Source organism: Macrobrachium rosenbergii, chromosome 41, assembly GCF_040412425.1.
Source record: "Macrobrachium rosenbergii isolate ZJJX-2024 chromosome 41, ASM4041242v1, whole genome shotgun sequence".
Classification (NCBI taxonomy): domain Eukaryota; kingdom Metazoa; phylum Arthropoda; class Malacostraca; order Decapoda; family Palaemonidae; genus Macrobrachium; species Macrobrachium rosenbergii.
Genome location: NC_089781.1, coordinates 84287296 through 84313106, shown reverse-complemented (window position 1 = coordinate 84313106; position 25811 = coordinate 84287296). Strand labels below are relative to the sequence as shown.

General features: G+C 36.0%; 1 protein-coding gene across 1 annotated transcript in view; it reads left to right on the top strand.

The window, feature by feature from the left end:
* The window catches only part of LOC136826945 (retinoic acid receptor RXR-alpha-B-like), a 90305-nt gene that overhangs the window by 14550 nt on the left and 49944 nt on the right, over nucleotides 1-25811 (top strand). Inside the window, 1 exon segment of the mRNA XM_067084537.1 lies at nucleotides 22423-23082. Coding sequence (XP_066940638.1) covers nucleotides 23001-23082 — 82 coding nt within the window. The 5' untranslated portion in view covers nucleotides 22423-23000.

The window sequence follows — 25811 nt, the reverse complement described above, 5'->3', positions numbered from 1 at the left end:
ATAGAAAAAAGTAGAAAATAAAAAAGATAAATAGAAAAATTGTATATACTCGAGTTAGACTGAACATTTATGGATCCTTGAAAATGTTTAGACATTATTCACGAGTTCACTTAGCTAACCCCATTACCTACATGTGGAAGAACTTTGTATTCTCGTGCTGTTAGTTCGTAGTTACAGTGTGTTTTATTTGTTCCTATACCAGGAAATGTAACTGGCTTTTATTTTGCTTCCGGCGAATAGGTTTTGATGAGTTTTAAAGAAAGAGTCGAAAAATAATAGTAGTAACATTATTATTATTATTATTATTATTATTATTATTATTATTATTATTATTATTATTATAAAAGTATGTTCATCTTGATTAAACATCACACACACACACACACACACACACACACACACACACACACACACACACACACACACACACACACACGGGTGCAAGGGAATGCACTCCCATACACACATCATAAGCAGCTGCCTTATGTTTAGATAGAAATATTAATTTTATTTTCATTTGAATTTTTAACTGAAATGTCAGGTGTTGTATTGTTTCTGTTTCAGGTGGAAAAAAATATAAAACAAAAAACATTTTTAAAACGCGTTTTTAGTAAAATGCACTAAAAAGTGAAAAATAAATCTCATTTCTTGTAGCATTTTATTTTTGTAGCCATGATTAATTGTAAGAAAATCCCGGTGTGTCTCAAAAGATTTATTTTTCACTTTTTAGTACATTTTAAGAAAAGAATGTTTTAAAAATGTTCTTTTTTATATTCTTTTATTTATTACTTTTTAGTTTTGACAGAAATTGTAACCGATTTATGATTGTAGCTAACGAAATTGATATCCTGTCGAGCCAAAGAAGGTATGAAAAATTCAAAGAGTTTCATACAAATCCTTAGATACTGGGAGAGTTCACTAAAGGGTCACTAGAGGTCACTGCTGACCTACTGATCATGTAAGGTTGTATTGTCACCGGGATTGAGTAACCACGCAAAATTTCAAGTCCATCGGACGAAGGGAACAGGTCCAAAATTGAGTGACAAGATTTAACGACAGACAGCCGCAGAAGCTAAATAAAAGCATGTTAAAATTATTTTCCCTTTAGCCTTTCATTTCCTTTACTATTAAGCATTATCCCCTTTCTAAAACTTAGGTTCTTTACTAAAACATTAGCACATCCTTTTACGGAATCACTGTTCCTTCCTTCAACTCTAGTTTTTTACGAAAACATAATTCCTTAATCAGTGGTAACCTTTTACTCAAACCTCGATCCTTCATTACATTATTTTTCTCTGACAAAAACTTCATTTTCTACTGAAACTTTATTTCCTTATTCATTTGCCAAAGCTTGATATGTGTGCAAAGACATTATTCTCTTTGCTGAGACAGTATTGCGGCCGGATCAGGGAAAGTGAGAGTAGTCTACATTTGCGTCCTAGTTTGCGCTCTCATTAAGGGTAGAAAGTGGTCCTTTGAAAGAATATCTGGGCTGATTTGCTTTTGCTTCGTGTACTTCTGTATACATATGGTCTCTCTCTCTCTCTCTCTCTCTCTCTCTCTCTCTCTCTCTCTCTCTCTCTCTCTCTCTCAATTGCGTGTCCACTGGAGAGTAGAGGCTAATTTTCCTTCACTCAGTCACACAATTAAAAATGACAGTGGCAAAAAATCCCAAGCTTATCAACAAGCGATATCACCAACTGCAGTTCCACGAGGGAATCCTTCACCGCCAGCGCCGTTTAGCAGCGCAGGGTCGAGGGAAAGTGGTCTTTCTTAAGTGGAGGGAACGAACGCTCCTCCTTCACCGCCAAGTTGTCGTGATTGCTCGTAGGCAAATAATAGTTGTCGGGTGTGGTCAGCTTGCTCTAAATAAACAAGTTGTTTTTTCAACAAGCGAAACTTTCTTATTATTAATTTTAGTTGTCGTGGATTTCACTGCATTTTTTTTTTATTGGTGGAGGAGAATCTTGCCTTTTTATTTGTCAATACTTGTTGACAAGGTGCATAAACACCTTCGTGTCGCTTGTTATCTGTCACAAAAGCAAAGTTTAGCTGTCACAAATGTCACAGCAGGTTTTTTGTTATTGGTATAGCAGCAGAAACGTCGCTTCTTATTTGTTACAATTTGTAGAAGCTACAAAAACACCTTCTTCATATCGCTGTTATCTGTCACAACAGCAAAATAAACGTCGCTTCTTATGTGTCACTCAACCCCTTGAAAAATAGTTAAGTAAAAAAAAAAAATAAAATACACTTTCTTATGATCATGAAATCATTCCTTACCGAGCAGGAGGCCTGAAGAGGCACGCCGGTAATGTGTGTTGACTTTCTCTTGCCCGCCTCCCATTGCAACATCCGAAACTTTAACATCGTCATTCATTCGGTGTTCAGATGTCCACTCTCCTTACACCGGTCTCTTTAGAGTAGCATAATGCTCTCGAAAGATATATATATATATATATATATATATATATATATATATATATATATATATATATATATATATATATATATATATATATATTTTTTTTTTTTTTTTTTTTTTTTAATCACATACACAATTGTTCTGTGCATTAGTAGAATTACTAAAAGGACCTCATTCAAACTGGATGATATCTAATAAATACTCCATTAGATACCATCCAGTTAGAATGAGGTCGTTTTATATATATATAAATATATATATATATATACACACACACACCCTGTCATTTTATACTTTAAACGTATTTATACTGCAACGCCAGAACGCTAAGAGAACTGTTGTTAGTTACAGCCCCGTAACCGTGGGCTGTATCTGACCTTTTTCCCCGCTCTTATTGCTTCGAACCGTCGCCCCGTAAGGTTTTCACTTACCCTCTCGTCGCTTTCTCCCTCTTACAAGTAGGAGCCCTTCGTTTCTGAACGGTTGTAATATGGCCCTCGGGGGTCACCCCGTCACCGCCTTCGCCTTCACTCTCCACGACTACTGCTCCTTACGGCTTACCTTTCCATTTTGCCGTCTTCGTTCCCCCATTACAGTGGCTGGCGAACAGCATAATTGACGGTGCTGGTACATTGGTTTTGATGACAAAGACTTGATAAAGGGGACAGGAATTTTTTTTTTTTTTTTATTTTTTTTTTTTTTTTAGGAAATGAAAATTTAGCGGTGAAGCTCGTTCACACACTTAGGGTTGTCTTTCACTAGTCAAAATTAACCGCATTTAACCATGATACCTCTTGTGTTTCCTCTGTAAACGAAGTTCTGGAGAGATGGCAGTACCAGGAGTAGTGGGGAATAAAACAAAACAAAAAAGGAGCCAGTGCATTTGATGAAAACAATATAGCATGCTAAATCATCTAACTTGATATAGGCTACTCAATGAAGGAACCCTTGGTCACACAACTAACAAATCATGTGTATCATGAGGGCAACCACATAAGACAGTTACTGAACTTGGCACTTACCAAACTGACCTGGCCGAAGCTGACTTAAACGGGTGCATTGTTTACGAATCCTATTATATGCGTCGGCCGGATATGCATTATCTTAGAGCAACAAGAGCCCCTCGGGGTAATTCGACTCCGAAGAGAAATGGTGCGCTCTTCAGTGCCACTAGATTTCGACATTGCACCCAGAGACTGAATGAGGAAAGTCGTTCTCCTTCAATCACTTTCGGTGTGCTTCAGATTACTCGAGCTCTTGAGGTGTTGAAGTGATTTCATGCGACCTTGCGGTGTCTGCAGACACTTTGCTGTTTGTCTGAACCGTCTCTACAGCTTGTATGGCTGACGAACAAGCCAAGCTGTATTTGCGACGTCACTGGCTTGTATCTTATCGGAAATATTGCAACTTATTCTTGATTATATTGTTCGTGACCCACTTTTCCCGCAAAATTGTGATGTCAAGCAGTCTTTGAAACCTTTTACCTTGTTGCGATATGATAACGTAAACAGTAATCTCTCCGTCCCCCTGATACCGTACAGGTTCTCTTTACTACACATGTTACTGTCAGCACCTACAAAGATTCATAAGTGGACCTGCGTAAATGAAGAACTGGTTAGTAATTTGGGCATTTTTATTTTAACAAAACGTCTCAGCCATAGTAAACCTCGATGTTGTACGCTGTTCTTATCTTGAGAGAGAGAGAGAGAGAGAGAGAGAGAGAGAGAGAGAGAGAGAGAGAGAGAGAGAGAGAGAAGACGACGAAGTTTGGCTGGGCGTACGGCACAAGAATCTAATACCGGTGTCTCTTTGTTCTTCTCATCGATCAAGGATTTCTTGGTATGCGTTGTTATATCAACACAAAAACTATTCCTTGCACGCTCCTTTTGCCGGCATCCATATCTGCATCTTGCATTTCCCTCCCAGGAAGGTCGTCTTGGGACAGTAGTAACAATGCATCATTATGCTTATCAACATTTAGAACGAGGTCTTGTCTTGTCAGCACCGGTCCAAAGGTGCGTGCAATGTGCATCGATGGGATTATGCTACTTATTACAGTTATTGGGCAAGTCCCTGTTCTTTTTATTATACATTCATTTTTTTTTTCTACATATTTCGTCATATTGTGAAGGTCTACCACCACCTGCGCTGCAGCTCCGTAATAATGTTTTGGGTACTTTGACCACCTGCTTGTCGTAACATGCAGCTGTCGTGTAAGATGTAACATTCTTTTCTTTTTTAAGTTTAGTCAAAGTGAGGTTTTAAAGTTTTCGGTTTCCATTTCTTCTGTTTCATTAAAATATTTAAGCTTTTAGTTTTAATATCTTAATTTGAAAAGATTTCAGCTTCTGAATATATGCAGTTGCTGCCAGTTAATCTTATCAAAAGGCATATACAAACACAGGATTATCAGCAGTTTATAATTATATTTATTGTTATTTAATGACTTATGTCTTCCGACTATTCTTCCTGTCAAGGTTTGCAGTAAATAACATCGTTATTCATATGCAACAAGAAAAAGAATTGTTTGAAAACGGAACAGTCAGTGAGGATTTGGAAGAGGGACAAGGCACTTAATGAAAAAATCTCTCTCTCTCTCTCTCTCTCTCTCTCTCTCTCTCTCTCTCTCTCTCTCTCTCTCTCTCTCTCTCTCTATATCTATATATATATATATATATATATATATATATATATATATATATATATATATATATATGTATATATATATATATATATATATATATATATATATACATGTGTATATATATATATACACACACACACACACACACACAAATATATTACACTACTCTTCCAATATCTGCAGTTCCGCTCAAGAACAAAGACTGGGATTGATAACCATCCACTTCCCATTTCCCTGCGAACGGAGACAAGGGACGGGGAGGGTCCTTTCGGTTTCAACGTCTGGGCCGATGAAGGGATAAGTCCCGCTCGCTAAAAATTCCACCGGGCGATGAAAGTAGAAAGGAAGGAAGAAAGAGAGGAAGAGAGAGAGAAAGAAATAGATGGCGGGGTAAACCGTCTTCCTCTAGCTCGTAATTAGTTCCGGCAGATGTGTGTGTGTGTGTGTGTATGTATGTTTAGAGGACAATGACACCGATTCCAGCAAACGCTTAGCCTTATAACAACAGCGCACCTTGCCGATCGCCAATTTTTTCCACCAGTTTTGTGGGCTGCTCTTATCTCGTCGAATGAGCTGCTCTTCGCCGTTGTCACTCCGACAATTGCTGTCCTCTGGATAAAAGGAAATAAAAAGTCAGATGTCTCTATGAAGGCAATTCCGCTCACGTAGCCGTGAAAACTTGCGCGGCGTTTTACACCCCGCCCCAAAAAGGAACTGAACGCGGGTCTGAAGGATTATTTCCCGGAGAGAAAAAGTGCTCTTGCCAGCTGACCCTCTTCATAAACCTTTTTCTTATTTTTACAGGGCATGAAATTTAGCTTCCGGAGAAATTTGGAACGATGAACGCTAGAATGGAATCACAAACAGAATATTCTCATTTTTCCCTTTAGAAGGTTGTTGGTTACAAAAGGGCCTTCCGGTTTTCCGCAAGTAAATTCGGATATAAGGTTTTGTATGTCCTTTGCTTATTTATATGCCACAGTGTATGTTTTAAGGGGAATTTCCCACCTGTACTTGCTATGCAAGACAGCCGAGCCAGAATGATGTAGGAACCTTATTGCGTGCATGCACGCATGGCTGTGTGGGTGGGTGCTATCCTTGCCATTCCCCGAAGGGCGCTCGTTGATAGCAGCCCAGAAGGTGCCTACATCTATAATCACACAAGAAGGTATATCTTGCCCCACCCCGGCACCTGCTTTTACGCTCTCCTCTCCTCTCCCCCACCCCTTTCCTCTGTTCTTGCCCCTTCCCCTCCTGCAATTTTCCCATCCCAAACCTCCCCCTTAGCAAAGTTTTAAGTATCATGTAATAGCTTCCTGTGTATGTCTCACAGTGAGGAGCTCATTCTCTCCTCTTTTCCTTCTGCTGCCTCACTTTAGATTCGTCTTTGTGATCGCAGATCCTTGCTTGAATATGTGTTGGATTCATCCCACGCCCCCCTTCCCCCTCCACCCCCCTCCATGGGTTTTATTCCGCTGCTGCCTTGCACCCCACCCCCGTCCATTCTTATAGAAATGGGTAAAATCACCTCTGGTCGCGGGATCATTCAAATTAAGCTTTTTGTTCCCCGAACGATAATCTTAGGTGCTACTGAAGGATTTCCGCTTTATCATTTTCTTTCTCTTTTTTTGTGGTTAATCTGTTGCTACTGACTGCTGTTCATGTTACTGTTGCTTAAAGACGCAAGGGAAGACAAAGACGACGCTTTGAGAAGAGCTTAGAACAATTACAAATGTTGTTTGCTGTCAATGGTTTGCGTTTGAATAAATCTTTGTTTCCGAATTCAAAGGCTGCTGTATGTAGCGTTGTGTTGTGTATGCGCATGTGGTTTTAGAAATTCGTGCAGATTTATATATATATATATATATATATATATATATATATATATATATATATATATATATATATATGTATGTATGTATGTATGTATGTGTGTGTGGTTTAATATGTATATGTATATATATATATATGTATATGTATATAGCTGTATATTATATACAAAAGTATATTGCAGGGGAACGGCTCTCACTGTTTTTATAACGATTAGTGAATCAGTGAAGTATCTCTGAAGTCGTGATGAATGAACCAGATGGGTAACTTAATCTTCAAGTGGATAAGTGGCTTTTCAAGTTCAGTTCGAGATACAGAATTACTCATTTTCATACAGTAGAGCGAAGAAAAACTAATAACAATTGCAAAGCGTGTCGTGATTTTTTTTATGAAGCAATCATTCAACCTTTTTGCCTTTTAATACGCGAAGGCTAGAGACGACGGACGCTTAACTAACAGTTTTTTTTTTTTTTATACCGCATATAGAATCTTAAAATAGAACCACCCGAAGCTAACCTTTGTGAAAATACATGTATTGTTGGCGTGAATCAGACAGAATGTAATTGTATTGATGGGAAGTCATTTTTAATATCCCAGACGAGTATCTCATTTAGTTATTGAACTTTTTATATATTATATATATATACTTTTTCCAGTGCGCCTTGGTTCCTGGTTGATTAATACGCAGGAGCCATTGAGCTAATGAGTCATTTTTACCCTCACCCTCAGCCTGACGCAATATGCAATTAAATCTGTTGATCTGTTGTAGGCATTCAGCCTTGATACGTCTGTTACGAGTGTGTTTTTGTTATTATTGTGTTTTTTTTCGGTAGGATTACGAGAATAGTTTTGTTTTGCTATCGATCAGGTATTGGTGCGTAGGCGCAGTTTTTGTTTTCCGGGAGTTGCCTGTCAAGCTTTGCTGATCAGTTTGGCTTTTTTTTTATTATAGATTTACTCACTCATGAAGTTTCCTGTCTTATTAAATATCCGTTCCTTGGAGATGGTTATTGAATTATAAATATTCTTTTATATATCTTGATATGTTTGTGTAAGCAGTGTATGTTTTAGATGCATCAGATGTTAGGTACTTAGTTAACTGTCCTGCACATGAAATGGCTCTCTCTCTCTCTCTCTCTCTCTCTCTCTCTCTCTCTCTCTCTCTCTCTCTCTCTCTCTCTCTCTCTCTCAACCGTCATATGAGATATTTGACCATCGTAAATCCCGTGTATCATTTCATTTTAGCTGTTATTCCTTCCCCCTCTCCCCCCCCTTTTTGCCCCTCGTACACAGGGACCGCTAATTTGGGCAAAAAGAGGTCTTGACCGCCTGCCTTGCCCTGCCTTGGCAGCCGGACTGCCTGCTTGCCTGCCTGCCTGCCCGCCCGCCCGTCCGGAAACGCCCCAGGCAGATGCTTCGAAGAATTTCGTGCAAGGGCCCGCAGGAGTCCCTCGCTTCCTCATGCTAACGATTTTTCCGCTATTAGGCCATCTTGAGTGAAGACCCTTTATTCACCGAATGCTTTTTGAGGATTTTTTCTTGATGTTTCGATCTTTTTTTTTTTCACTTTTTTTTTATTATATTTTGGAGACATTTTGTCTCTCTCTAACGCTCAGATATGATTTTAATACTTTTTTCACACTAATATTAAGTTGATTTGCCCCGTTTTAATTTTTTTTCTTTTTTGGTGGAGATGTTCGTTCAGTTCTCCAAACATAATTTCAAATATTTTTCCCTTTTTCACACTTTGTGACATTCTGACCAATTCTGGCCATTATTTGTAATATTGTAAACCTATCACACATTGGCTTACTTTATCCCTCCCCCTTTTTTTTCCCCTTTCTTTCAGTACTTCGGCAGGTTAATATCTCGCATTCCTCCGTGTCCTTTCTTGCGTTGGGAGCGTGAGGGGACGGATGTAATTCTGGGCTGGGAAATTGGCCAAGACCGGTATTTGGCCTCCAGACAAGACCGTTACCCACTCTTGGGACAATCGCAGCTAACCAAAAGTCGAGTCGCGAGCCGATTCGAAGTGACGTCGTCGGCTTCAGTTGCAGATTCTGCTGATCGCTCGGCCGGGTGTTTGCAGATTTAATCGGTTTAGGCGCTGGACAGTTTTATTTACTTGCAGATTTATTTTTGATTTCAAGGTCGACGAGATGGTCAGCTTGAGATGCTGTGTTCTGGTCTAGTCCTCAAGCGAGGGACTTAGAATAAGGATAGAAATCACAAGAGGAGATTAATAGTTTAGGATAAGAAATGTAAATGGAAGAAGGATACAAATATGAAGAGGAGACAAACAGATTAGGATATGGGATATAAATGGATAAAGGAAAGGGAGGTACGAGGATAAAGAAAGACCAAGCAAATTAGATGAGATACATAAGGGTAAAGAAAACGCAATAGATGAGGAAAAGGAATAATATACAGATAATGATAAAATCGAGACCATAAAGAAACGCGATATAAATGATCAAGAATCGATATTTAAGGATAGTTGATCTCACAGTCTTGTGTCGCTTCTGTATGTGCCTATGTCACGTGTGTCCATCTACACACATACCTCTATAAACCTTCATTAGATATATTTGCCACAAGCATCAGTTATTGACTGATCGTATATATTTAAACTGGCGTTGCACTTACCAAGGTGCCATCATCCTTGCAGTCTGTAACATGGAAAGAATTATGTGATGTGTTTCATATGATGCTGTTAAAGTTGAAGTTATAAAAATAGTCTCTTGGAAGTGTTGTTGGAAAGGCTTTGTAACAGACACTTCTATGATGTCGAAAGGGTTATTTTTATCATCAGTTTATTTGGAAGTTCAGTATTCACTGTTACCACATATCTTGCGCCAGTTCTATTTTTGCTTACATTTGTACGTGAATACATTCATATATATATATATATGATATATATATATATATATATATATATATATATATATATATATATATATATATATATATATATATATATATATATATATATATATACATATATATATATATATATGAATATATATATATATATATGTATGTATATATATATATATATACATATATATGTGTGTGTGTGGGCGTGCATGTATTTACATACATCATATAAGATAGATGCAGAGAACATTACAAAAATTCTACTATTTATTGGCGTCCCAGGCCACCCACTCCGCGCCGCTAATGCATCCACACTCCTCCTCCTCATCCTCCTCCTCCTCCTCCTCCTCCTCCTCCTCCTCCTCCTCCTCCTCCTCCTCCTCCTCCTCCTGGGGACTTGGCGATCTGGCTTTGTTGCCCAAAAACCTGTTACGCCATAACTTCTATTTCGCTGGGGGGCGGGGGGAAGGGGAGGCTGGAGGGAGTGAGGGAGGGAAGAGATCCTAATGGTGGAGTGGGTCATCGAGTCTCCTTGGACTGATCGACCCACTCCCTGTGGTGGTGGTCTCTTCCAGTAACTGTTGCATTGCAATTAATGCCGTCATTAATATTTAGGTCGCTGCATTGTGCCCGGCGCGATTCATTTCAGAGACGTCCTTGGATTGTCTCGCCTTCCTTCCTTTTCAATCGGGAGCGCTCTTGCTTCAGGTGATGGGAGCGTTGTTGCGCCTCCACGTGATGGGGCGTTTTTATTCTTTGCTGCTAGTTATCAACTAAATTAATACTTAAAATTCAATGAAAAACTTATTTACTCGCACGAGTCTGGGCTTAACCAAGACTTGGCGAATAACCTGAAGTTGACAATATGCGTTTATAATGAATGAGATATGTGTGTGTGTGTATTATATATATGTGTATATATATGTATGTATATATATGTATGTATACACATACACACACACACACACACACACACACATATATATATATATATATATATATATATATATATATATATATATATATATATATATATATATATATTTAGGTCTTCATTCTTTGAAATGAGTTGTGCTGTATCGGTGTGTGCTTGCACCGACTTCTTTTTATCTGCTTGAATAGGCACGAGCTCTTTGTTGGTCGTCTTGAGTGTGACACAAATGAAATTCTCGGCTGGATCTTATCTTGCAAGCAGTGGCTCATGTTTATCAGGTAACAAGACTTTTATTGCGTTTCAGGAAAAGGATGCTTGGTGCCTTTCTTTGTTTTTAACTTTTATTTTTTGGTTTCTCTGTTCGGTTTTTGTTGTTGTTGCTGTTGTTGTTTTGACCAGAACTTGACGTTTGTCTTTCCAGTGGGCTCGAAGACTTCATTTCAGGAGGTTGTGTGTTTCATGATTTTCATTGTAAGATATGGGTGACATTTTTGTAATTTTATTATGAAGTATTAATTTTACATTCTGATGGTTCTTTATTTTTTCTAATCCTAATGAATATGTTAATGGTTTAAATAACACGTATTTTGATATTTTAATTCCTTTTAGTTTTTATTTAACCATTGGGTGGCTTCTAAGAAGTCTCGTTTCATCTCATTTTCATTATTGTCGCATTTTTTATTTTTTATTTTTTACCTTTTGGTGGTTTTCGAAAGTGTTTTTTTTTTATAATCATCAGTCTTGATCATTGTCTTTCCCCTTTAGACTGTTTAACTTTTTTTTTTTAGTCTGGGAACTTGTTTCATAATTGTTTGTGTTAGTCATTTTATTATCCCTTTGGTGTTAAATTCGTTTTTTTATGGTGTTATTAAGATATTTCCTTTGCTTTCAAATACGATAATGGTATTTGATTTGCTAAAAGGTATTTTTACCTTCAATCTTTTAATACAAATTATGCTAAGATACATCTGAAGCATTTTAAGCATCCTGTAATTGAAACCGTAACACACTTACGGCGAGGGCGTGTGCTGGCATAAGGCTACCGTATTTAAAAGCAACTAACCAACTGAGCTCAAGGAAAAACTAGAGTAACGTCATCATTCTTGACTTTCCTTTTGCTTTATCATCTTTTTTTTTCTGGACCAAGTGGAGTTATATCGGTTGTAATTTTAGGTTAGAATAAGATTGCGATGTGTCATGATCATGAATTATTATGAGTGAGAGGTAATGTTATTAGTCTTGGATGTCGTAATTACGTTTCTTCATGATGCATATTTTTGGCAGACTTATATTCGTTTATTACTGGTAATCGAAGCTTTGCTAATTTTATTGGTCGTTAAAGGACGCGGACCTACTCATTAGTGTGTGTATGTGTTGGGGGATAGCAACAAGTGATTATATATATAGCAACAAGTGATTATATATATATATATATATATATATATATATATATATATATATATATATATATGTGTGTGTGTGTGAGTGTGTGTGTGTGTGTGTGTGTGTGAGAGAGAGAGAGAGAGAGAGAGAGAGAGAGTGTATGTGTGTGTGTATATATATATGTACATATATATACATGTATATATATTTATATATAAATGTATATAATTTGTGCGTGCATAAAGTCGTTTCTTATTAAAACACTAAAACGACCAAAGCTCAGCTTTTGTAAATATTTGCTTATCTAATTATCTATCTATCATATGTATACATATATGTATGTATATATATATATATATATATATATATATATATATATATATATATATATATATATATATATATATATATATATATATGTATGTATGTATGTATGTATCGCGCTCAGCCGTTTAGTGGGTAAGGGGCTGACGTTTTAATCTAAATCATTAAGTGCAAGTATCGTATACGTAACAACTTTCTCCTAACAATGCACGCTTGGAAAAAATTGTAACAGACGTAGGGAGCCCGGTTTGAACGCCAGTGGGTCACATTGAGACAAGTGAAAAAGACAGAATTTTCCAGCTATGTTTTTTTCCCGCTCAGTGAAATGTATTAGGACGCTCGTATAAACAACTGCCCGTTATTTTTTGTTTCATTTTATATTTTATCAATCATTTATGAAAGGTAACTGTACTGATTGAATTATTAAAGTACCAATGTTAATATGGCTGTATGCACGCATTTCAGAGATTAGTCCCCCTGACGTGGCAATCTCGGTGAGGTTTTTTTTTTTTTACTTCATTTAAAAATTTGATTTTTTTTCTCAGTCATGATGATGATAATAAATAGTGTCTAAAATAGTGCGCTGACTTGGCAGGAAAATCGTGATGGTGTGTTCTCTCACTCTGATCAACACGTGTGCTACGCATGCAACTGATGAGCTCATGTATTTATGCGTATGTGTGTTTTTAATCGTAATGTGCGTACATTTTATGTATGCAACAGTAGTGTTCGTACATCAGTATGCATGTATGGGTGATGTACTTACTGTGATTGCGTGGAATTTGTTAGTTATTCTTAATGGTCCTGTATTTCTAATGTATCATATACGTATATTATTCATAATGAGTATGAATTTTATGTAGGTTTGATATGATTATGTTGATTTGCATTTTACGGATGATACATTGTTTTAAATGTATGTATGTTGTTTGTCATGGGCGAATATTTTTATGTATGCATACTTGCAAATCAGTCGTATTATGTATAGATTTTTTATGTGTAGTGCATTGACGTGTAAAAAATAATTTGATTGGTTTATGTACATTTTAAGATACTTTTTCTGTCAGAAGTGTCAATATTTTCCCATCTCCCTCATCCGAAAATGAGATCACGACACCACTCGCCTAATATTGATTTAAGCACACGGATGACCTTATGCTCCACATTAGCAGTGACCTCTTGAAATCGATAGTCTGTCTTGCACCTTGGGCCTTTTCAGGTCACTGGCAAACTGCAGGTGTCATGTTCTTTCATTATTCTTTTGTATGCTTTTCCTTTTACATTCTTACTGTTTTATATGTTTCTTCTTCTTATACTGTATATGCTACTCCTTGTATATGTATTTATATTCTTGCAGTTTTTTTTATCTATTTCTCCTCTTTATTCTTACGCTCTATATGCTTTTCCTTTTATATGGTTACCCTTTTATACGCTTGTGAATTCCTTGTTTTATATATCTAAGCACCTTTGTGCTCATCCTTTTAATTTCGTATCCTTTTCTATGCTTTTCTTTTATACACGCTTAATCCTTTATATACTTATGCTTATTTTCATATTCTCAACATTTTATTCTTTTTTTAAGTGCTCATCTCTCTGTATCCTTGCTCTTAAATGTTTATCCTGTCACGTGCTGATGAACTTTTTAACTTCTCATCTTGGAAAATGATTCTCCTCTTAGAAGCCGTCCTTGCACATGCTTCTCCTACCAGGAAAAGCATGAGAAACATGAGTCATTGACCAGATGGTAGGAGCGTTCTCTAGCTCAAACTGACAAACACTAAACGTGTATTTGTAATTTTAATTGGAGCGTTTTATGTTCAAACTTTTGCGTTGTTATTTTGAAAATACAACTGCATTGTATCATAACACGAAGTTCACTGACACGGCTCGCTGTTCATCTCGAGCGTACGCGCGCGTGCGCAAACGAGAGAGAGAGAGAGAGAGAGAGAGAGAGAGAGAGAGAGAGAGAGAGAGAGAATATTTGAGGAAAGTTCACTCACCTATGTTGTTCACCCTGATCGACCCAATCCCAGAGTGAAGAGATATCGGGTCTTTGAGGTGTGCGTACTCACACACAAACACACACACACGCACACGTGCCACGACTTATTATTGTTGTAGCTAAGCGAGGTCATTGACTCGGCTTTATCCCAGTGGCCTAGAATGACCTGAGGGGAAGAGAAGATGGTTTTCCGTGGTTCCGCCTTGTTTACGAACTGGAAGCAAAGTTTTGTTTGTTTTCCTGTTATGTGCTTCCGAAATTTTGACTTGTATTATGTACAAATATTGTTTATAAAGCTAGCTTTTGTTTTCTTATCAAGATTTATTTTCATTGAGGGAAGAGAGCACTTTGTTCAGATTCACGTTAATTAAGCATGTCAGTTTAGAACTATAAGTAAATACACATACATTCATACATACTTACACACATACGGTGATGTGATGAACATACATATATATATATATATATATATATATACGTGTGTGTGTGTGTGTGTGTGTAAATATATGCACATTTCAGAATGTATGTTTACATATTATAAAGAAGGAGATTGCTTGAACAAATTCACTGAAGATAATTTGCTGGACGAATTGACTTAAAATCTTTTCGTTCATTCCAAAAACGTCATTTGACTATTATCCTCTACAGACTTATAAAACCAATTGATTCGGTAAGCAAATGCTTACTTTATAAACAAATATTGTTTATAAGGTTAGCTTTTGTTTTCTGATCAATATTTATTTTCATTAAGGGAAGAGAATACTTTGTTCAGATTCACGTTAATTAAGCATGTCAGTTTAGAACTATAAATGAAAACATATACATTCATACATGCATGCATACTTACGGTGATGTGATGAATATATATATATATATATATATATATATATATATATATAATGTACAGTATGTATATGTAAATATATATATATATATATATATATATATATATATATATATATATATATATATATATATATATATATATATATATGCACATTTCAGAATGTATGTTTACATTTTATAAAGAAACATGTTGCTTGAACAAATTCACTGAAGATAATTTGCTGAAAGAGTTGGCTTGCAATCATTTTCATTCATTCCAAAAACGTCATTTGGCCATTATCCTTATGAAAGCAATTGAATCGGCAAGCAAATGATCGCGATTAACTTTTCACGGAAAGGTTAACGAGCTACTGTACATTTGTTTCATGCCTGAATTAAACACACCCTTCCTTGATAGGTTTTACTATTTGTACGTAACAGCTGATTCAGCACTTCACGGGGCGATTAATTTTTTTTTATTTATTTATTTTTTTATTTGTGTGGCCCAACAGATGTTCGTCTGTTACATCGGTGACCGGTACAGGTGTGCCGCACACCTGTGGCCTGGCATTGCACTACCCGGTTACAAATGCTTCACGGATGTGTAAACTTTCTGTTTTCATTGTTTTGTTGTTGTTAACAAGGAATAGCAAATCCTCAGTCAAGTCTTAAATATTTGGAATTTTACAGTAGTATGAATTACTACTAGTTTATTGCGACCGGATACATTTTGGTGTTGACACTGTTGCAGTCTGCCCCATTCATAAGGTGTTTCCATCTCTCTCTCTCTCTCTCTCTCTCTCTCTCTCTCTCTCTCTCTCTCTCTCTCTCTCTCTCTCTCTCTCTCTCTCTCTCCGTGGTCAGGACATACTGAAATTTTCTGATGGATAAGTAGTACGGTACCATATCGATTCTAGGTTATTTGTAACGTCAAAAACTTCATTTGGCTAAGGGGACCCGGCGACCTTATTTATTGTTATCTGTTTGTGGGAACTAGAATATGTTTATACTTATTTTGTACAGAGTTTCGTCCGGATTAGTAGATAACATGTACACGCTTTGAAAGTTATTTTGGTTTAAATTCTAAAAGAATGTTTCTTCATAACGTTTCTTCAAGTTAATGCTAGTAAAATTCAGCATATCCTTCAGAATATCTTACTAGGAGTATCGCTGTAGTACATCCCCTATTTTGCATTCACTTCCCTCGTTAAAATAATTCGAGTTTATCACCCAAAAAACTATTGTTAATGAGTGCACGAATTTCTTTTACATGGCCATTCAAACGCGATATGAAAAACTGTACCACAGAAATATGTAGTGCGGCCTAGAATGGTGCTGGTTGCTTGCTTAGGGTTATACTTCATAATGGACGGGAAGGTTTCCATGGCGACGGTGTCAAATCTACCGATACTCACCAGAAATATCACAATCATCAAGACGATATCACCCAATCAGTGTGTTCGCCCAGGTTATTCCAAATCCATTCTCGAAATATTTACTGAAATGAACTATGTGTATATATATATATATATATATATATATATATATATATATATATATATATATATATATATATATATATATATATATATATATATATATATATATATATATATATATATATATATATATATATATATTGCTTTAATTTTCGTGTATCGTGAAGTAGGTGATAAAAATACTATTTTGTGTATTAAAAGGAAAATGGTTAGATTTTATCTGCGTTTACTACTACATACATAGCCGTCACTTCACTTTGTCATCGCCACGTTTTTCTTTGTTTTGTGGGAGTTCAGCTTTTGTGGGGTGGGGATATATACGAGTGCCTTCATTCACACGTTTCGTCCGAGAGTTAAAATCTGTTTGTATATCATAACCATTAAAAATGCATTAAGGGATTGTAGCACAGCTTTCACATTGCTAGTAGTTTTGCGATTATACCTCTCTCTTTCAATTAAATTATACATATAATATATTATATATATATATGTGTGTGTGTGTGTGGGTGGGTGTATATATATATATATGCATACATACAAACATTAAGCTACAAATGTCGTTTAATGTCCAATTTGCTCTATCTCGAAATAATACATGTACCATATATATGTATACCGAAGGGAAATTATAATTGATAAGTGGTTTCGTCATATCACGGGCTCAGTATTTTTGCATATATACAGTGTGTATGTATATATATATATATATATATATATATATATATATATATATATATATATATATATATATATATATATATGTGTGTGTGTGTGTGTGTGTGTGTGTGTGTGTGTGTATTTCCGAGGTAGAGTGGATTGGATATTAAACGACATTTGTAGTTTAATTTTTGTGTATAAAAAAATCACTTATGTGATAAAAATTTATTCATACATATATATATGTGTGTGTTTATTATATATATATATATATATATATATATATATATATATATATATATATATATATATATATATAGAGAGAGAGAGAGAGAGAGAGAGAGAGAGAGAGAGAGAGAGAGAGAGAGAGAGAGAGTCTTGTTCTTCCACGGCATCTAAGCAGATTTTTTTCAAGTCTTACTCACTTCCTCCCCCTCTCCTTCCCAACACCTTTAATTTATACGCTTTTGCCAACCAATCAATTGTTCTCCTTTCTTACCCCATGTTATAGTTGACCCAAAAACACCCTGATCTGTGTTTTCGCCTAAAAGTGCCCCTTGCACAGATCTTATTTGTACAATGTATTTGAGAGTTGGTTCGACAATTCCATCACAGTTCCAACCTTGGTTTCGAAAACTGACTCAAATGATCGTTCTCTTTTGCAAATATATAAGAAATAATCTTGAAATATATATATATATATATATATATATATATATATATATATATATATATATATATATATATATATATATATATATATGTGTGTGTTTGTACAGATATGATCATTTGCAACTTTCTCCTTAGCAGTTTTCAGTCAATCACGGTACGAATTTGCTTATGTTATTTGTGCGACAAAGTGTATAGTTCAGCATGAGTGCCTCAATCTAATAAATCATTACTAGGTGAGGAAGAAGCAACAAGATATTAGTATACCTAAGTTTTAGAACAGCACGGTAATCGTTTATTAAAATGGAAATATTGGAGAATATATTATATGAAGATAATAAATAACGAAAATTATCCTTACGATTGTAAGGATAATAGTTAAGACAGTATAGATATATGAATGAACTACTAATCCGAGTCGAAATAACCACATCTGTTAGTTTGCTGCTTGTTTGCGTGTGTGTGTGTGTGTGTGTGTGCATGTGCGTGTGCGCGCGCGATCGTTAACACTGTTTGCATGTGTGTGCTTCTCCGACGGTTATTTTAAGGTCACCATTGACCTTGGCCATTTCCGGATGCTCTTTCCACTTCTAGAATCAAATGTCTGCCACGTGGTGCACAGTTTATGAAATGTGCTAACATTTTCCCGAACCAGATTGCTGATGGAAGCGAAACCTTTGGTGTTGGGAGAAAGCGAGTGAGAGAAGGTTGTCAGGGAAGAGAGCGAGGATTAATCCTTAAGGAGGCGGCGTCGTCTCTCAAACTATGTAAATTGTCGTTTTTGGAAAGAAGGAGAAGAAAGCGAATACCAAAGCTTCTACCATTTACGCAGTTCAAACGCTGTTATGTAACGTGATGACTTCTATATATGTTGATGGTATTGATAAAATGAGGGAAAACTGAATCCTTAAGTAATTTCCGGAGCTGTTAAAGTACAGTAATGCCAGCATAATCCACCAATTCATTTATAGTAATATTTTATGTACGTGGTTCTGTCCGTTAAAGCTGAAACAGATTTGGTTAGTGTGACTCACGCTCGCGGTGATTTGTAAACGGTGAGAGAGAGAGAGAGAGAGAGAGAGAGAGAGAGAGAGAGAGAGAGAGAGAAAGAGAGATCCGCTTGAGGCCATTAATAGGAAGACTGTTTTTGGTGATCGTAGTTTATAGATACACAGGTGTTCCGTGCTACACAAGTGCCTTTTGATTCATGAACTTCCAAAAGGCGCAATTTGCCGGCGTTCTTTTTTGTGTCCGTATTTTTGCGTTTTGTATCCCGTGTATTTATTGTCCGATTTTTAATGTGTTTGGTCGCATATTTTGGGTTGTTTTATATCTGTGGTATTTTTTTTTTTTTTATTTTTGTTACTTGTCTCACCGAACATGGTCTTGTGTATGTGTGTGTGTGTGTTTTGTTAATAATTATGTTGTTATCTGTGTCCGTATTTGCAACTATACTGTTATCTGTGTCCGTATTTTGCTTGATTCTCCACCATTTTGCCGTCTAATCATGTTTACAATTTTTTGATGTTCACATTAGTGTCATTTTTGCCCGTATTCATGTGGAACGGATCCGTATTTGGTTTATTTATTTCCCAAATATATTTGGCATTTGCGCCTGTATGTGTTTGTGGTTTTCATTTTTTTATTTATTTCCCACATGTTTGTGTTATTGGTCTCTCTCTCTCTCTCTCTCTCTCTCTCTCTCTCTCTCTCTCTCTCTCAGCGCCAGGCTTCCAAATTTAGCGAGCATTCAAGTCCTCCGCTGAACATGTGTGGGCTACCAGGGGGAGGCCTCTCCTCCTACGCTAATCGTGTTGTTTTATGTTATCGTGTCACTAGTCAGCCGCCAATGGCGCGAGTTAATGCAGTTGTGATGGTAATCGAATGGTTCCGTGTTAGCTTCTGTATCCTGTTCTTGGGGAAGATGAGTCATTTGTTGAGGGGGGCGTGTAATCTCGCATTTACCTTTGAAAGATTGATTTGTCTCGGGGCTTTCATTTGGCGTGTTGATGAAAGTTTTCTATTATTTATTTGATTTTATATTTGATGTATAAAGAGGGGTCATTTTATTTTTTTGTGTAATGATTATTAAATGACATTTAGTTCTAGCTTATATATATATATATATATATATATATATATATATATATATATATATATATATATATATATATATATATATATATATATATATATATAATATATATGTGTGTATGTATGTGTTGAAGAGTATGTATGTAGGTGGGCATTTTGGTATGTATTTATGTAAGTAAATATTCATGTGTTACACCAAGTTTAAATAGTTCCCAGTATTAAAAGGCAGATTAAATGTCTTAATAGAACTTCCCGGTACTGTAGGATTATTCGTGTCATTGCTTGTTATAGCTAATTATAAATTCAATATAACTGATTGCGTTGTAGAGGTGAACACGACTCTCTCTCTCTCTCTCTCTCTCTCTCTCTCTCTCTCTCTCTCTCTCTCTCTCTCTCTCTCTCTCTCTCTCTCTCTCTCTCTCTCGTGTGCATCCGTTTGAAGATAATATCTTTGATTGCGCCAAGTGGTTTCAGAAATTTTCTTTTAGCCCTTTGCTGGGAATTGAAATCGGGAAAACATGAATCAAAGAATCAACCCTCACAAGGTATAAATAGAATTGCAATTTATGAAACAAGTTTTGAATGCTGGAGAACGCTGTAACCTTGCGATACAGCAGCCATGATACTGTACCAGCATAAATCATAAATCTCTAGCTTCTCTATGCAAGTTTTGTTCGTGTTCCTCTCTCCATTTTTGTATACCGTTGTCTCACAGATATGAGACTGTGTTTTGCCGTTTTGTATGAATGTTCAAATAGGAATGATTATTTTCTCGGGTGTATCAGAATGTTGAGTACGGAGGAGTTTAGATATGGGAGTGATGCTTTGGCGTTATACTAGTTTTATTTTCTTACAGGCTTTTCCTTATAAGCGTATTCGTAATTATAACGATATTTCATACCTTTAAGAAAAAACATTAAGGAAAGATATTTAGAATATGGAAATATGTTGGAGACAGAGCAGTATGTATCTGCATCTTCTTTCAAATGTGAGCACATGTATACGTATACCAATTGTATGAGTAAGGAATTAATTAAATAGACTTGTAAAATATGTAAACATCAAAGTGATCTGTATATAAGATAGTTGTGTGTATGTATTTAAATGTATACATGGAATTTAATGGCATTTAAGGGTCATACACAATTATTACTTCTTACATGTACCAACTTTTTATATAATGAAATATATATATATATATATATATATATATATATATATATACCAATTTGCTGTGTAAGGAGATTAAAATGTGTAATTGTGTCTGTGTTTGTATGTGTATATATATATATATATATATGTATATATATATATATATATATATATATATATATATACATATATATATATATATATATATATATATATATATATATATATATATATATATATATATAAACTATATATACATATATATATGTATGCAAAGTGTGTATCAAAAGCGTTGTGTATCATCTTGCAAGCGTTGCTGTCGATTGGGCTGTATTGGGGTAGGTAATGTGTGTTATGTGCTGAAGTGTCTGTCCCTAACGGCTCCACCACCACCACCACCACCACCTCCGTGCGGTGTGGCGGTGGCGGTGGTAGCATCGGTGACACCAGGTTGCCATGGCAACCCGGCTTCTGCTTCTGCTGCCGCTGCTGCATCTTCTTCTTCCCATTTCTGTCTTCTCTTCTTTAATAATTACGTACGGACAGTCTTTTCCCTGTGCGCTGATTTCGTAATTGGTTTTTTAATATTATTATTCTTAATGTTTGTGAATTTGACGTATGTTGTATTGGTTTTGATTTTTCCGTGACAGTTTCACGTTAATGTTATTTAATATTCGTGCCTATGCTTATTGTGATGATTGATGGTAGGTAATGATGACGATTGTGGAATATAATTTTCTTTGTATACACTGAATATATATATATATATATATATATATATATATATATATATATATATATATATATATATATATATATATATATATATATATATATATATATATGTGTGTGTATGTATATTTATATATAATTTACAAAGATGTAATGTTTCTTAGTGGCACTTCTCTGTCGAAAAATGAACCAAACCTTTCAGGCACACTTATTGATTCTATATTTGTATATGGGAATGTATGAGCACCTCACGACACATATTAATACCCACACATTCTGGGAAAAGCTTGCGTTTCCATAATAGAACAAAAGGAACTGAAAATAATAGGAATTCTGACGAAAAATTGATGTTGCAATTTTATTATTCATTTCCAGATTGTATGATGATGTAAAAAGTGCTTTCTTTTATAGCATGAAATTATTCAGTAGATAGACATAATGTATTTGTGAAAGGAATGCATTTCTAGAAACTGACTAGAAATAATAGCGAACACTTACTAAGTGCAGCTGAACTGGCGGTTGTCAATTGGTGTAGACTACAACATTATTACGTGGGGCATCCCCATTCACTAATAGAAATGAATGTCTGTCCATTCTGACTGAAGCAGCCTTTGGACAGGCGTTTGACAGGTGGCTTTTCGCCCTTCCAGGATTCCATATTTTTTTAGGCGTATCTCCGAGACAGACCCAAAGTGACAGACGCCATTGCGGCAGTTGTGGACGGGCTTTGAGAAGTGGCTTTTTTGTCCGTCTGATTTTGTGAATTTGTCTCAAGGACGAAGAGTGAAGACGCCGTTTCCGAAAGGAACTCCGTCACACCTCGAATTGCAGGTGTCGATAGAATCGAAATTCCTGGAAGTAATCCATCTTCAGGAATTAAAAGCAGAAATTAAGCGCACCTTCGGTGAACAAATTAACTTTAAGTCCCTCTTTCGTTGAGTCCTGCCGGAACCATGATTGTCATCAAGAAAGAGAAACCGGTGATGTCGGTGTCATCCATTATCCACGACACTCAGCAGCGACCATGGACTCCAGGTTGGTTCTGATCACGACCATTTGGGGCTTTCTTTTCTCCTAACCAGGTGACGGTTCTCTCTCTCTCTCTCTCTCTCTCTCTCTCTCTCTCTCTCTCTCTCTCTCTCTCTCTCTCTCTCTCTTTTAGTACTTTCTTGCATGTTGTTGGCTTTTTGTGTGTGTGTGTGTGCGTGGTTGTTTTGAGTCTTTACAGGTTTTGATTTATTTTAATTGCTGCAATTTTTTCTGTATACTAAACAACTTTATAAATGTATGTATGTACTATATATAAATATACTATACATACATATACATACATGCATACACATATATACAGTATATATATATATATATATGTATGTATGTATGTATGTATGTATGTATATATATATGTAAAAGTTGTCCATTGGATATAAAGCATTGCTTACAAGAAATGTGTATATATATGTATTATATATGAATGTATGTGTGTATGTATGTACAGGTATATGTGCACGATGTGTACGTGTAATTTTTTTTTTTTTACAACGGTGAAGGTTATGCCTCTGATTATATTCATTGCGTCAACATTTTGCTCTTCACTTTTAAAGTGAAAGTGAAGTTTTATTGGAAAGTATTATAATACTGGATTCTAGATTATACGGTATCTATTCAATGTGGCCATTTATCCCCATTTATGCAGCAACTATTAAGAGGAGCATTTCCACTTTTAACGCTTAACTGGGACTAATCTCTTTCACGGTTCCACAGGTACTCGCTCATTCGCACCTGTTGCATGACTGCGGATGTTGTCATATTACAGGTGCCATGACAAGGTGACGTTTACGGGGAATAAGTGTGTGATTAGACTGTCAGAAGTTTGGGATTCTCAGTGCAATCCATGTGGAGTTATTTTGACATGTTCTAAATTCAGACGAAATTACACTAAGTGGAACTGAATAAATTGTGACGATCTGTCTATCTATCTATCTATCTATCTATCTATCTATCTCTATCTATCTATCTATCTATCTATCTATCTATATAGATGAAATTTTTATCACCGTGATTTATATACATTCATGAAGCTACAAATGTTGTTTAATATCAAATTCACGCTACCTCGGGAATATCCCCGATGGGGAATGATCACCGAAGGGGAATAAGTGATAAATGGATCTCGATCCAACGACACAGATATGATACTTATTCAGCGACTCCAGTCGACGGTCTACCCACTGATAGCTCAGTGGGTAGACCGTCGACTGGAGTTGTTGGAAGGAAACTGTGTCGTGGGATCGAGACCCGGCAGTACCGATCCATTTATCACTTATAAATTCCCCTTCGGCGATCATTCCCCGATCGAGGTTATTCCCGATAAGTGGTTTGAATTTGATAATAATATATATTGTAGCTTCATGATATATATATATATATATATATATATATATATATATATATATATATATATATATATATATATATATATATATATATATATATTATATTATGTGTATATGTATGCGATATATATATATATATATGTGTGTGTGTGTGTGTGTGTCCATATACATAAATGCCGTGGTTTATCCACGCTTTACATTAGTGTTTATGCCAACTTAACTTAATTGAGACTTTGTCAAGATTCCGATTGTGAATGGATGCTTAAAGCTTCCGTTAATGTCGGCAGAAAGGTAAATTCCAAAGGATCACATAAATTTGATGACAGCGAGAAGCGCTGAATCACATTGATGGCCTGAATGCAAACGAGAGATGAAGTCTACTGAGTTCTTTAGACAGACTTCTGAAGTAGAAGGACTAGAGGAAGTTAGACAGACCACTTCTACCGAATTAATTAGACAGCCCGTTGAGATAATCAACCAGAATTACACAGATGCCAAACAAGTTCCACTTTTAGTGAGAGGCCGTCGGTAATGGCAGTTCTGTTGTCGCACCGAGTGCGGGTTTGAAGGATATTAGACAATGGACTGGAGAGGAAAATGAGTGACTTTATTTTTCGACACATGGAGTTATCAGGTTCTTGGATACAAGAGTATGTATAATTTTTGTTGACAAAAGCTAGCATAAATAGCCAAAGTTAAAATAGTAGAAATTATAGTCCTTCTATTTATTAAGAAATTCTAAGGTAAAATTTTCAAGTATATATGTCCTTAACTTCCTGTGTTTTACTGCACGTCTTATCATCAGTGAATTAATTGTATTTTTTGGTGAAATGCGGTATTATGAGAGAAGAATAAAGCTCTCTCTCTCTCTCTCTCTCTCTCTCTCTCTCTCTCTCTCTCTCTCTCTCTCTCTCTCTCTCGTTTGTATGTGCATATACTCTTTAAGAGTATGTAGAGATACGAAGACTAACAAGGAAAAGAAACTGATTAAAAAAAGTTCGGTTTAACCTTCTGAAGACACAATACAAGTTTCTTTGTAAATCTTGGAAAATTGATTGTATGAGGGAAAAACAGAAGGGAAAAGAAAATTCCAGAACTTAGCAGTTGAGCGAAGTAGCCACCGAATCAAAATAATTTGTAGTATTAAAAAAAAAATTAGAATAAAGTTTTAAAACCATTTAATAACCCTCGCTGCCCATGCATGGCTTACAAACGCCACATAGGGAATGGTCATGGCGACCCACCGCCCTACCGACCAAGCGACCACCTGTAGCTTTTACCTGTCTCTCTCTCTCTCTTGCTATCACCTTTATTTGACTGCACCCTCCCTTGGCTGTGGCTCCCCCCCCCCCATAGTTTGCAACCCCC